Source organism: Triticum dicoccoides, chromosome 1B (genome assembly GCF_002162155.2).
Source record: "Triticum dicoccoides isolate Atlit2015 ecotype Zavitan chromosome 1B, WEW_v2.0, whole genome shotgun sequence".
NCBI classification, from domain to species: Eukaryota; Viridiplantae; Streptophyta; class Magnoliopsida; order Poales; family Poaceae; genus Triticum; species Triticum dicoccoides.
In genome coordinates, this window is record NC_041381.1 from 432,567,179 (window position 1) to 432,580,307 (window position 13,129).

The window sequence follows — 13,129 nt, forward strand, 5'->3', positions numbered from 1 at the left end:
GTTTCCCCCTCTTCCCCCCCTTGGTCGCACCCTAGATGGGATCTAGGGGCTGCCGCACCCCTTGGGGAGGGAACCCTAGAGGGGGTGCAGCCCCCTCCCTCTCCCCTATATATACTTGAGGTTTTGGGGCTGCCATACACAAGAGTTTCCACCTCTCCCTGGCGCAGCCCTACCTCTCTTTCTCCTTGTCTCTCACGGTGCTTGGCGAAGCCCTGCTGGATTACCACGCTCCTCCATCACCACCACGCCATTGTGCTGCTGCTGGATGGAGTCTTCCTCAACCTCTCCCTCTCTCCTTGCTGGATCAAGGCATGGGAGACGTCACCGGGCTGCACGTGTGTTGAACGCGGAGGTGCCGTCCGTTCGGCACTAGGATCTCCGGTGATTTGGATCACGACGAGTACGACTCCTTCAACCCTGTTCTCTTGAACGCTTCCGCTTAGCGATCTACAAGGGTATGTAGATGCACTCTCCTTCTCCTCGTTGCTAGTCTCTACATAGATAGATCTTGGTGACTCGTAGGAAAATTTTGAATTTCTGCTACATTCCCCAACAAGTGGTATCATGATTATTAACTCTACATCTTTTGGCATCAATGTTATGAACATGTGTATCATCACTATCGAGATTCAATAAGTATAAACCCCTTACAATGGGTGCATGACCATAAAAGATATTACCCATATAAATAGAACAACCATTATTCTCTGATTTAAATGAGTAACCGTCTCGCATTAAACAAGATCCAGATATAATGTTCATGCTCAACGCAGGCACTAAATAACAATTATTCCGGTTCATCACTAATCCCGATGGTAATCGAAGAGCGAGCGTGCCGACGGTGTCACATCAACCTTGGAACCATTTCACATTTCCCACGCGCATTGTCACTTTGTCCTTTGCCAGCCTCCGTCTATTCCGTAGTTCCTGCTTTCAGTTGCAAATGTGAGCAACCGAACCGGTATCAAATACCCAAGCACTACAACGAGAGTTGGTAAGGTACACATCAATAACATGTATATCATATATACCTTTGTTGATGTTGGCCCCCTTCTAGTCGGCCAGATACTTGGGGCAGTTCCGCTTCGAGTGGCCAGTTCCCTTGCAATAGAATCACTCAGTTTCTGGCTTGGGTCAAGCCTTGGGTTTCTTCACGGGAGGAGCAACTGTTTTGCCACCCTTCTTGAAGTTTCCCTTATTTCCCTTGCTCTTCTTGAAACTAGTGGTTTTATTCACCATCAACACTTGATGCTCCTTCGGGATGTCTGACTCAGCAACTTTTAGCATCGCGAACAGCTCGGAGACTGACTTGTTCATCCCTTGCATGTTATAGTTCAACACAAAGCTCTTGTAGCTAGGTGGTAGCGATTGAAGAACTCTGTCAGTGATAGCCTCTGGCGGGAGCTCAATTCCCAATTCAGCCAAACGGTTGTAGTACCCAGACATTCTGAGAATGTGCTCACTAACAGACCCGTTCTCCTCCATCTTGCAAGCATAGAACTTATCGGAGGTCTCATACCTCTCGATCTGGGCATTCTTCTCAAAGATAAACTTCAACTCTTGCAACATCTCATATGCTCCATGACGTTCAAAACGCCTTTGAAGTCCCAGCTCTAAGCCATACAGCATGGCGCACTAAACTATTGAGTATTCATCAACACGCGACTGCCAGGTGTTCACAACATCCACAGTCGCTGGAGGGGGTGGCGCACCAAGCGGTGCATCAAGGACATAAGACTTATGGGAAGCCGTGAGGATAATCCTCAGATTACGGGCCCAGTCCACAAAGTTACTTCCATCATCTTTCAGCTTAGCTTTCTCTAGGAATGCATTGAAATTCAGGGGAGCTACTGCGCGAGCCATTGATCTACAACATAAATTTGCAAAGGCAACTTTAGACTATTGTTCATGATAAGAGTTCAATTAATCATATTACCTAAGAACTCCCACTCAAATCAACATCCCTCCAGTTATCCGAGTGTAACACGATCCAAATTCACCAACCCAAGTCCGATCATCACGTAAGATGAGGCGGTTTCAATGGTGAACATCTCCATGTTGATCATATCTGCTATATGACTCGTGTTTGACCTTTCGGTCTCTTGTGTTCCGAGGCCATGTCTGTACATGCTAGGCTCGTCAAGTTTAACCCAAGTGTTCCGCATGTGCAACACTGGCTTGCACCCGTTGTATGTGAACATAGAGTCTATCACACCCGATCATCACGTGGTGCTTCGAAACGACGAACTTTCGCAACGGTGCACACTTGGGGAGGACACAATTTTATCTTGAAATTTTAGTGACGGATCACCTTATAATGCTACCATTGTCCTAATCAAAATAAGGTGCATAAAAGGATTAACATCACATGCAAATCATAAGTGACATGATATGGCCATCAACTTGTGCTTTGGATCTCCATATCCAAAGCACCGGCATGATCTCCATCGTCACCAGCATGACACCATGATCTCCATCATCATGATCTCCATCGTCATGCCGCCATCGGGGTTGTCACGCCAACCATGCTTCTACTACTATTGATACCGCTTAGCGATAAAGTAAAGCATTGCATAGCGCTTAATGATTGACATGCAGGTCATATAATAATTAAAGACAACCCTATGGCTCATGTCGGTTGCCGTATGCATCTACATGCAAGTCGATATAAACTATTACAAACATGATCATCTCATACATCAAATATATCTCATCATGTCTTTGGCCATATCATATCACAACATACCCTACAAAAACAAGTTAGACGTCCTCTAATTGTTGTTGCATGTTTTACGTGGCTGCTATGGGTATCTAGCAAGAACGATTCTTACCTACGCAAAGCCACAATGGTGATATGCAAGTTGTTATTCAACCTTCTGCAAGGACCGCCTTTGTCGAATCCGATTCAACTAAGGTGGGAGAGACAGACACCTGCCAACCATCTTTATGCAATAAAAAAGTCACATGTCTGTCGATGGAACCGGTCTCATGTACCTGGACATGTAAGGTTGGTCTGGGCCGCTTCATCCCACAACACCGCCGAATCAAGAAAAGACCAAGGAAGCAATCTGAATATCAACGCCCACAAACTCCTTTGTGTTCTACTTGTGATGTCATCTATGCATAGACCTAGCTCATGATGCCACTATTGGGGAACGCTGCATGGGAAACAAAAAAAATCCTACACTCACCAAGATCAATCTAGGAGATGAACATCTACGAGAGGAGAGATTGCATCTACGTACCCTTGTAGATTGCTAAGCGGAAGCGTTAAGAAACACGGTTGATGTAGTCGAACATCTTCGCGATCCAATCATGATCCGTCCCGCGAACTCCGATCCAAGTGCCGAACGGACGGCACCTCCGTGTTCAACACAGGTACGGCTTGATGACGCCTTCACCTCCTCGATCCAGTGAGCAATGGTGAAGTAGTAGCTTGAGTCCTCCAGCAGCATGATGGCGTGGTGGCAGTGGTGGTGGAAGAATCTCAGCAGAGCTTCGCTAAGCGCTATGGAGAGGAAGAGGGATACGAGGGAGAGGAGAGGTAGCGTCGTGGCGTGGAGATGTGCTCTTGGGGTGCGGCTGCCCTCTCTCTACCTCTCTATATATAGGGGAAGGGAGGAGGGGTGGCGCCCCTAGGGTTTCCCCTAGGGGGGGGAGGGCAGATGGGATCTCCCCTATGGTGACTTGCCCCCAAACCGGGAGATGGGAAGCCCTAGGGGGGCGCCCCCAACCCTCCTGGTTATGTGAGATGGGGTGAGGGGGCGCTCAGCCCCTTAGTGGGCTGGTTTGCCCCCTCCCCTTGGCCCATGCCCCCCCCCCCCAACACTTGTCGGGGCCCCTCGAAACCCCTTTCGGTGATGCTGGTCATCACCCGTACCTTCGGAACAATTCCGGACTCCAATACCCTTCGTCCAATATATCGATCTTCACCTCCGGACCATTTTGGAGTTCCTCGTCACGTCCGGATCTCATCCGGACTCCGAACAACCTTCGGTAACCACCATAATGACTCAACTGTACTTATACCGTCACCAAACGTTAAGTGTGTAGACCCTGCGGGTTCGAGAACTATGCAAACATGACCGAGACACCTCTATGGTCAATAACCAATAGTGGGACCTGGATGTCCATATTGGTTCCTACATATTCTACGAAGATCTTATCGGTCGAACCTCGATGTCAAGGATTCAGTTAATCCCGTATGCAGTTCCCTTTGTCTATCGGTATGTTACTTGCCCGAGATTCGATCGTCGGTATCTTCATACCTAGTTCAATCTCGTTACCGGCAAGTCTCTTTACTCGTTCCGTAATACAAGATCCCGTGACTAACTCATTGGTCACATTGCTTGCGAGCTTATTGTGATGTTGTATTACCGAGTGGGCCCTGAGATACCTCTCCGTCATACGGAGTGACAAATCCTAGTCTTGATCCATGCCAACTTAACAGACACCCTCGAAGATACCTGTAGAGCACCTTTATAGTCACCCAGTTATGTGGCCATGTTTGGTACACACAAGGCACTCCTCCGGTGGTGTCAGTGAGTTGCATGATCTCATGTTCATAGGAACATATTCTTGACATGCGGAAAAATGATAGCAATAATCTTGATATGATCATATGCCACGTTCATAGTTTGGGTCTTGTCCATCACATCATTCTCCTTATGATGTGATCCCGTTATCAAATGACAACTCATGTCCATGGCTAGGAAACCATAGCCATCTTTGATCAACGAGCTAGTCCGCTAGAGGCTTACTAGGGACATGTTGTTGTCTATGTATCCACACATGTATTTGAGTTTCCGGTCAATACAATTAAAGCATGGATAATAAACGATTATCATGAACAAGGAAATATAATAATAACCAGTTTATTATTGCATCTAGGGCATATTTCCAACAAGGAAGAGAGATATGGGTGGACCATGGAGACACGTGTTGTTTAGGGGAGGCGGATGATGCATTGGAGTTTTCCTCCGGCTGAAGGGCGGCTTTTCCCTTATTTTTACTATTAAAGCAAAGTTTGTGGTCGTGTTCAAGAGTTATGCCCAACCTTTGCTCGAGTGCGCAGACAAGTGACCTCTCGATGTACCACACTCATCTGCTCTAACAACCCCTAACATGCTCCATGTCAATCCATATGCACAAAAATAGTAATAGTTACCCTCACATCTCTAATGGTTGCCCCTATTCCCCAACATCGACATTATCCCCGAGCTTCCAACATCGACGATGTTGTGGGAGCAAATGGATTGATCATCCATCAATCTTTTATCTAGTGTTGTCGCTAGACAAAATCTCGAAAGGGGTATTTAGTAGATCATCATAGGAAGATACATGTGACATGGTTCTCTTGGCGCCCAAGCGACTATGGAGGGGGGCTGTTGCTTAAGGTAGGCATTAGGGTTGCGGGTGCAGGGAGCCCGAGGCGGACAAACGTATCCTCGGCATGGAGGTTGCCAGGTTGGTGAGAACTTAGCGCAAAGATGCAGCCCTAGTGAGATGTTGCGTCGTTGCCACCGATATTGACCGCAAGGTGTCACTACCAATGATTTAAAGTGAGAATCATACGATCTAATCATCTAATTGATAATTGTTATGTTTGAGCATGTTGTATGGTCGTGTTTGGATGAATTGGAGTGTTGGTTGTTTAGGTTGCACTTTGAGTGTTTCAGTTAATAAATTTGTCTATCTTACAATTTCAGATTTCCTCCCCTCCATAGAAATACACTGCTTGTAGCGAAGACATGACGAGATATGCACCGGCGGCCAATGTTCGATATACTAACAAATTGCAGCCGTCCAAAAAAATGTTTGTATAGCGCAAAAAACTGCTCTCAAATAAGGCTCTCAGTGATAGCTCTCTTTTCTATCTTTGGAGTTAACGGGCAAAATAGGCTTGTGGGAGACAAAAGCTGATTCTCATATCCATGCTAAGCATACGTGCTGCCACCATTTTCAAAATAGATACTACTCCCTCTGTTCATAAATATAAGTCTTTTTAGATATTTCAATATAAACTACATACAAATGTATATAAACGTATTTTAGAGTGTAGCTTCACTCATTTTACTACGTATGTAGTCCGTATTAAAGTCTATAAAAAGACTTAATATTTAGAAATGGAGGAAGTAGTTGTCAGTATAATTTACTCCCTCCGTCTCATAATGTAAGATGTTTTTCAACACTACACTAGTGTCAAAAAACGTCCTACATTATGGGACAGAGGGAGTAGTTCCTTGAGACAAAGCTTTGACCAAACATATTACACTACATCAAGATATGATGTGAATCTTAGTGACATCAAATTTGTCACATAAATTACGTATTTGATAGAATAATTGTTGGTTAAAACCTTGTCTTAGCAAAACCATAATGGAAATTATGTCAGATTTACAAAAAAAAAAACAAGCAAAACTAAATGTACTTTAAGGCCATGCAATGTGCAATTTCAATACTGCTCTTTCAATACTGGAGGCAATTTAAAAGAAATGATTATTTTGTATCAAACCACAATGTCGCCATAGGACGAGGCTGTTATACTGCTCTTTTTCACCAATTGACGCTATTGAAAAACATTGCACCCACAGATGAACACGTTGAATTACATTCCTTTGGGCATAGGCAGATTATCATCAAATCAGTCAGCACACAGAAAGACTAGAACAGACTTCCTCGAAATAAGAACATCTACAGACCAAGTAGACACTAAAACACGCACCCTGATTCAATACGACTATAACAGTACCACCCTGAGGAACATGAAGCCAGCAGAGCAAACTATTGCTGACATACACAACGATGACCCAGGAGCGGATACAGGGTGGCCGCTAGCTTGATGGCAAACAGCTACCAGCTTAGTAGCGGTAAGTGGAACCGTAACCACCGAGACCTGACGATGAATATCCACTCCCGTCCATGCTAGAATAAGATGGCAGCGATGATGTCGGGTAGGCCGAGCTGCCATACGGGTAGCTGGACCTATATAACGGATCTAATCCTGCGTAACTGCTCCTCACAGGTTCTCTGTGCGCAGCCAGGGAGTCCTGAATGAAGAGGACATATATGAGAGTTTTGATCTTGCTAAAAGATGGCATTTTGATCAAGAAAAAGATGTACGATGTCTATTACCTGGATAAGCTGTTGGGCAGATTGTACTTGGGACGACGTCCCCTTTATTTCAACAGTTATATCATCAGGGCTTCCCAAACTCTCTTGAATTGTGACAACAGCACCACTGTTAGCCCGTATGTATGCAATGTTCGCTCCTTTGACTCCTATGATATCTTCTGCATAGGTAAGTGGGATTTGCATGGTTTGTGTTATCTGCAACCCATTTGTTCTTATCAGCAACAGTACAATGTAAACAAACGTTAGGCTCTATTTGCAAACAACTAATTATGTTGTTTCCCAGAAAAAAATGATGGATGGGATGCATACTAAACATGAATGGACACTGTGACTTGGAAAAAAGAAAGCCCACGGATTATTATTAAACCAAATGTCTTATAGGAAGAAAAGAGAGTACGGGCCTGTTCTTTTAGCAGCTTAAAAAATAAGCCGCCTCTTCCCCAGCTTTTTTCATAAGCCGTCTTTCATATTCATTGGGGCTTCTAAACTAGTTATGAGATAACTAATTTAAAAGTCTCAACAAATTTAAGGGGCGGCTTAACTTTTAAGCTGGGGAGAGGCAGCTTATTTTTTAAGCCGCCCAAAAGAACTGACCCTACATGCAGAAACATAGACAAAGAAATACCTGTGTAAGTAGAGGGCCAGCACCATGCATTCCAGAAGGTCGTAATGCTGACAAGGCAGGATCTCGCCCATATAATGACACACCTGAGCGATGAATGTTATGTTCTACCAGCGGCTCCCGTTCAAGATATAAATGGTCCCTTTTCATTGGAAGAACATATTCATCACGCACTTCAGGTTGTTGATTTACTTGTGTAGAAACAATTGAATGATGTGGCATATCATTCCAAGTTTCAGCACTGCGATCTTGACTTACTGGGGCATTCTGATAAGAGAATAGGAAATACTATGTATTAGAAACAATATGGCGAAGCATAGCATGCGTTAAAATATATGTGCTTACAGTCTTTTCAAACAATGGAAGTACACTATGGTCAACCAAAAACTTCCGGAGATGATTAGAAACTGCTTGCAGTGCTTTTAGAACTTTCTCTGTTTCACCCTGTATCTCAACTATCCTCTCATCGTCAGATACATAGAAAGGCCGATCTCGATCATCTACACAAATTTATACCCACGGTGAGTCATATAGTATATATATTATGCATAGCTTTGCACAACACAACAGAAAAAATAATGGATACTTGAGCTATTAAATAATATCACAAATAAGCATATGCTTTTTAAAGTGCATAATGTGTTCACACTTCACACGTGTAGAAATATGAACCTTCACCATTTCTATGCAACGATTTTCTTTCCTAGTTTAAATTCATTCCAATTTCCATATCTTCTGTGACCTACTCCCTCCGTTCCTAAATATAAGTCTTTGTAGAGATTCCACTATGGACTACATACGGATGTATATAGATGCATTTTAGAGTGTAGATTCACTCATTTTGTGACATATGTATGTGGTTCATAGTGGAATCTCTACAAAGACTTATATTTAGGAACGGAGGGAGTATAATACGGTTCATTCTTAACATGTACTCCCTCTGTTCCATAATTCTTGTCGTGGATTTAGTTCAAATTAACCTCATTGCAAACTTTGACCAAGTGTTTAGATGAACGTATCTACATCATGAACCCAAATACATATCGTTAGATACATCATAAGACATATTTTTCATATAATATATATTTGGTACTGTAGGTACAAATAGTTTTCTCTAGAAACCTGGTCAGAGATTGCAAAGTTTGACTTTTCAAAAAATATATATGCACTACATTATGGATTAGAGGGAGTATGATAAACATTTCTTTTTGTGCTGGGACATGGAACACCTAATAGAAATGCTAGAGCAGAAATCCAACGGCAAGACAATCAACTGATATACGGAAGTATTTGTGTATCAATATAAAATACATCAGCCAAGGACATATTACCTACTGATATAACCCTTATTGTAGCACCTGTGCCCTCCTGAATTGACTTAATTGAAGCACCTTGCTTCCCAATGAGGTTAATTGCTTGAGCTCCAGGAACCACCAACCGGGCAGCACATACACCAGGTGCAGCAGCTGTCTGGGTACCTTCAGCAGCTCCATCTGTTATTCCATTGACACGTTTAAAAACTCTAATCAGAGCGTCCACAGCTGGAGGCAGCTCCAAGCCCGGATCTTCTTTTGCAGACACCAAAACCTGGAATGTCCAAGAGCCATGGTTTACTCAGTGAATCCAAAGGAGATCATCAGGCATGCAAGAGTAATAAAACATACCCACTAACAGAAGAATATAATACAAATGATTTACACCATCAAGTACATAAATACTCCCTCCGTCCCATACTAATTGACGCTCAAACGGATGTATCCAGCAGTTTGAGCGACAAGTAATATGGGACGGAGGGAGTAGTTCGCTATTCAACTTTATCCTACCAAAAGAAATGGCAATCAATTCACACAATACTCCCTCCTTCCCACAAAATAGATCCCCTAAGTTTTGTCATAAGTCAAGCTTTCTTAAATTTGACCAAGATTATAGAAAACATTTTAACATTTACAATACAAAATCAATATCAATATATTCATCAAGAAATATGTTATTCATAGCAGATTTATTTGGTATTATAGATGTTTGATATTTTTTCTATAAACTTGGTCAAACTTTCTAAGACAAAACTTAGGAATCTTTTGTGGGAATATGGAGTAATAGATACTCCCTCCGTTCCAAATTAGATGACTCAACTTTGTACTAACTTTAGTACAAAGTTAGTACAAAGCGTGGGTCATCTATTTTGGAACGGAGGGAGTAGATGGAATAGGTATACAAAACAACTCTCTGTGCACAACACTGAGCAAACCAAACTGACTTTTCAGGAACATGTTATGAAGGCCACCTATAAATATGTCAGCGGTTATACTTCTTTTTTTCACATCTCCCCTTCTCTAAGATATAACACACCACCCTAGCAAGTACATGTACGGTTCACCACAATAAATGGCACAGTCGTATATTAGATGAAATTGACGTGCAATCATGGATTATGAGTCCAAGGACTAGTCAAGACTAGTCTGTAGACTAGTCTATGAGTCTCAACTTCAGGGTCGACTAGACTTCAGTGTCGACTAGTCTATGAGTCGAAACTTCAGTGTCGATTAGTCACGCTTAGTCTATGAGTCTCAACCTCAGAACGACTTGTCGACTCATCGACTCGTAAACCTTGCGTGCATGTCAATTTGGTTCGATGCCTCCAGCCTCCCACATACCCTTATGTCTATTTCATGTATCAGCGAATCAAAATAGCACTGTAGGCTGAGACACTCCGAGCTATGTCAAAACACATTAACCACCAACCTATTTACCAGGATTCCAGCAACCATTGCTTGCAGCACCAATTGGACATGTAGAACAGAGAAAAAATTGTAATTCCAAAGTGCCAATCAATCTAACCATCAGGTATTTCAATCCCCAACTAGTCAATAACGGATTCCTGACAGGAAAGGGCAAACGCTAGCTAAAGTTTGTGGGTACTCACAATGCGCTCGGTGGCGCCGACAGGGCCCTCGAGGACGCGGACCCTGGCCTTGGTCTCCTCCACGAGACGCTTGATGAGCTCGCCCTTCCGCCCGATGATGCTCCCGACCTTCAGCACGGGCACAACCATCCGGAACACGTTGTCCCCAGGCCACCCGGGCCACCTCTTCGCCTCCGGGACAGCCTCCGCCTCCGCCGAGGCATCGGCCTCCTCGGCGGCCGGCGGGGGCGGGGATGCGGGCGCACCAACCTCCGTGGCGGCGGCGGTGGCTGCGGCGGCGGGGTCGTCCATGGCGGTGGAAGCTGCCGACGCGACGGCTAGGGTTTGGGTGTGGACTGCAGCCGCGGGTGTGGAGAGACCTGTCAAGTGGAAGGAAGGGGATGAGGAGGAGGTGCACGAGATCTGGGTGTGCTCTTTTGCTGGTTTTGATTTCTCACGGGCTCTTCCGTGCCTGCGCTACATATGGGCCAGATGCTTTAGTTTTAGGCCCGCCTGTGCTGATATAGCTGGGCTTTACCTAGCTCCTGCCGCCTCTGAGACCGTTTTGCTAGACGAGCTCACCCCGGTCTGTCGACCTCATGCGAGGTGGTGTGGGCAAATGGGCCGGTTTGTTAGTATTAAAAAAACAAATTTAGAAACCAACAAATAATAATTTATAACTTTTGAAATAAATATAACCTATTAAGTAATAAGATTATTTTGAAGAAAAAACTATATATAAAATATATAAGAAATAGTTTTCACCATTTCTAACAAAAGTTCATGTCAAATAAAAGGTTTATTCAACTTATAAGACTTGTTTAACCACATAAAGCAAATCTATTGTAAGTTTTCCTATTGAAATATGTCCCAACTCATATAAAAGTATTCAAGTTGTGCTGCGCATTCTTCACGGAGAGGAGAGTCCTGAGGTAATTAATGAAACAATTCTTGTCTTAATACCGAAGGTGAAGGACCCCACTAATTTATCCCAGTTCAGGCCTATTAGCCTGTGCAATGTGCTATATAAGATTGCTTCCAAAGTTTTGTCAAACAGACTTAAACATATTTTGCCTGCTATAATCTCTGAAGAGCAACCTACTTTCATTACTGGGCACTTAATCACGGATAACATTATAACCGCTTATGAGTGCTTGCATTTTATGAAGAGAAAAAAAACACAAAGGAACATATTTTGTGCCATCAAATTGGACATGATGAAAGCGTATGGTCGAGTTGAGTGGAATTATCTTAAAGCTATCATAACTAAGATGGGCTTTGCACCATCGTGAGTTGCTTCAATTATGAGGATGGTAACCTCGGTGAAGTTTTCGGAGGAATTCACATCATCCAGGGGGATTCGACAAAAGGACCCAATTTCTCCATACCTGTTTTTGCTTGCAGCGGAGGGCCTTTTGTGTCTCTTAAAAACCCAAGATGAATCACCGCACCTCTGTGGAATTCGAGTACCTCCGTCGGCACCGCCGATAAGCCACTTGCTTTTTGCAGATGATATCTCTTTGTTTGTCAAAGCCAGTTCTTTTGGAGCAAATGAGTTGTCTTCCCTGATGGATAATTATTGCAATGCTTCTGGTCAAAGAATAAACTTATCAAAATCCTCCGTGTTCTTCAGTAAAGGATGTCCAACTTCTCTCAGAACCAAGGTAAAGAATGCATTGAACAGTACAAATGAATCGCTTTCAGTTAGGTATCTAGGAATGCCATCTGATGCGGGAAACCATAAGAATGGAGCTTTCAAATTCTTGAAGGATAGTGTGTGGAACAAGGTAAAGGGGTGGATGGAGAAGATGCTGTCAGCGGGTGGTAAGGAAGTTTTGATTAAATCTATTGCACGGACAGTTCCTGTTTACTCCATGTCATGTTGCGAGCTTCCCCACGACCTCTTGAACATATTAACTCGTTGACCAGAGAGTTTTGGTGGTGCAACAAGGAAGTGTTGGAAATATGCCCTAGAGGCAATAATAAAGTGGCTATTATTATACTTCCTTGTTCATGATAATTGTTATTATCCATGCTATAATTGTATTGACTGGAAACTCAAATGCATGTGTGGATACATAGATAATAACATGTCCCTAGTGAGCCTCTACCGGACTAGCTCATTGATCAAAGATGGCTATGGTTTCCTAGCCATAGACATGAGTTGTCATTTGATAACAGGATCACATCATTAGGAGAATGATATGATGGACAAGCCCAAACTATAAGCGTAGCATATGATCGTATCAAGTTTATTGCTATCGTTTTCTGGATGTCAAATATATGTTCCTATGACCATGAGATCATGCAACTCACTGACACTGGAGGAGTGCCTTGTGTTTATCAAACATTGCAACATAACTAGGTGACTATAAAGATGCTCTACAGGTATCTCCGAGGATGCCTGTTGAGTTCGCATGGATCAAGACTGGGATTTGTCACTCCGTATGACGGAGAGGTATCTTGGGGCC

General features: G+C 43.4%; 1 protein-coding gene across 1 annotated transcript; it reads right to left on the reverse strand.

Moving 5' to 3' along the window:
- Window positions 1–6,475: 6,475 nt before the first annotated feature.
- LOC119339457 (RNA-binding KH domain-containing protein PEPPER-like) lies at window positions 6,476–11,067 on the reverse strand. The gene is made up of 6 exons (XM_037611510.1): window positions 10,680–11,067; window positions 9,088–9,343; window positions 8,102–8,256; window positions 7,760–8,023; window positions 7,135–7,329; window positions 6,476–7,049 (listed from the first exon to the last, which is right to left on the reverse strand). The coding sequence occupies exons 1-6, from the start codon at window positions 10,968–10,970 to the stop codon at window positions 6,861–6,863; spliced, it is 1,350 nt and encodes a 449-aa protein (XP_037467407.1). The 5' UTR covers window positions 10,971–11,067; the 3' UTR covers window positions 6,476–6,860.
- Window positions 11,068–13,129: the final 2,062 nt, after the last annotated feature.

Excerpts from the sequence above, each read along its gene's own strand:
- LOC119339457 (XM_037611510.1), bottom strand. The coding sequence starts at position 10,970 with ATGGACGACCCCGCCGCCGCAGCCACCGCCGCCGCCACGGAGGTTGGT. Across the intron at positions 8,257-9,087 it reads AATAAGGGTTATATCAGTAG|ATGATCGAGATCGGCCTTTC; the intron begins GTAATATGTCCT and ends AAATTTGTGTAG. Across the intron at positions 7,330-7,759 it reads CTGGCCCTCTACTTACACAG|ATAACACAAACCATGCAAAT; the intron begins GTATTTCTTTGT and ends AATGGGTTGCAG.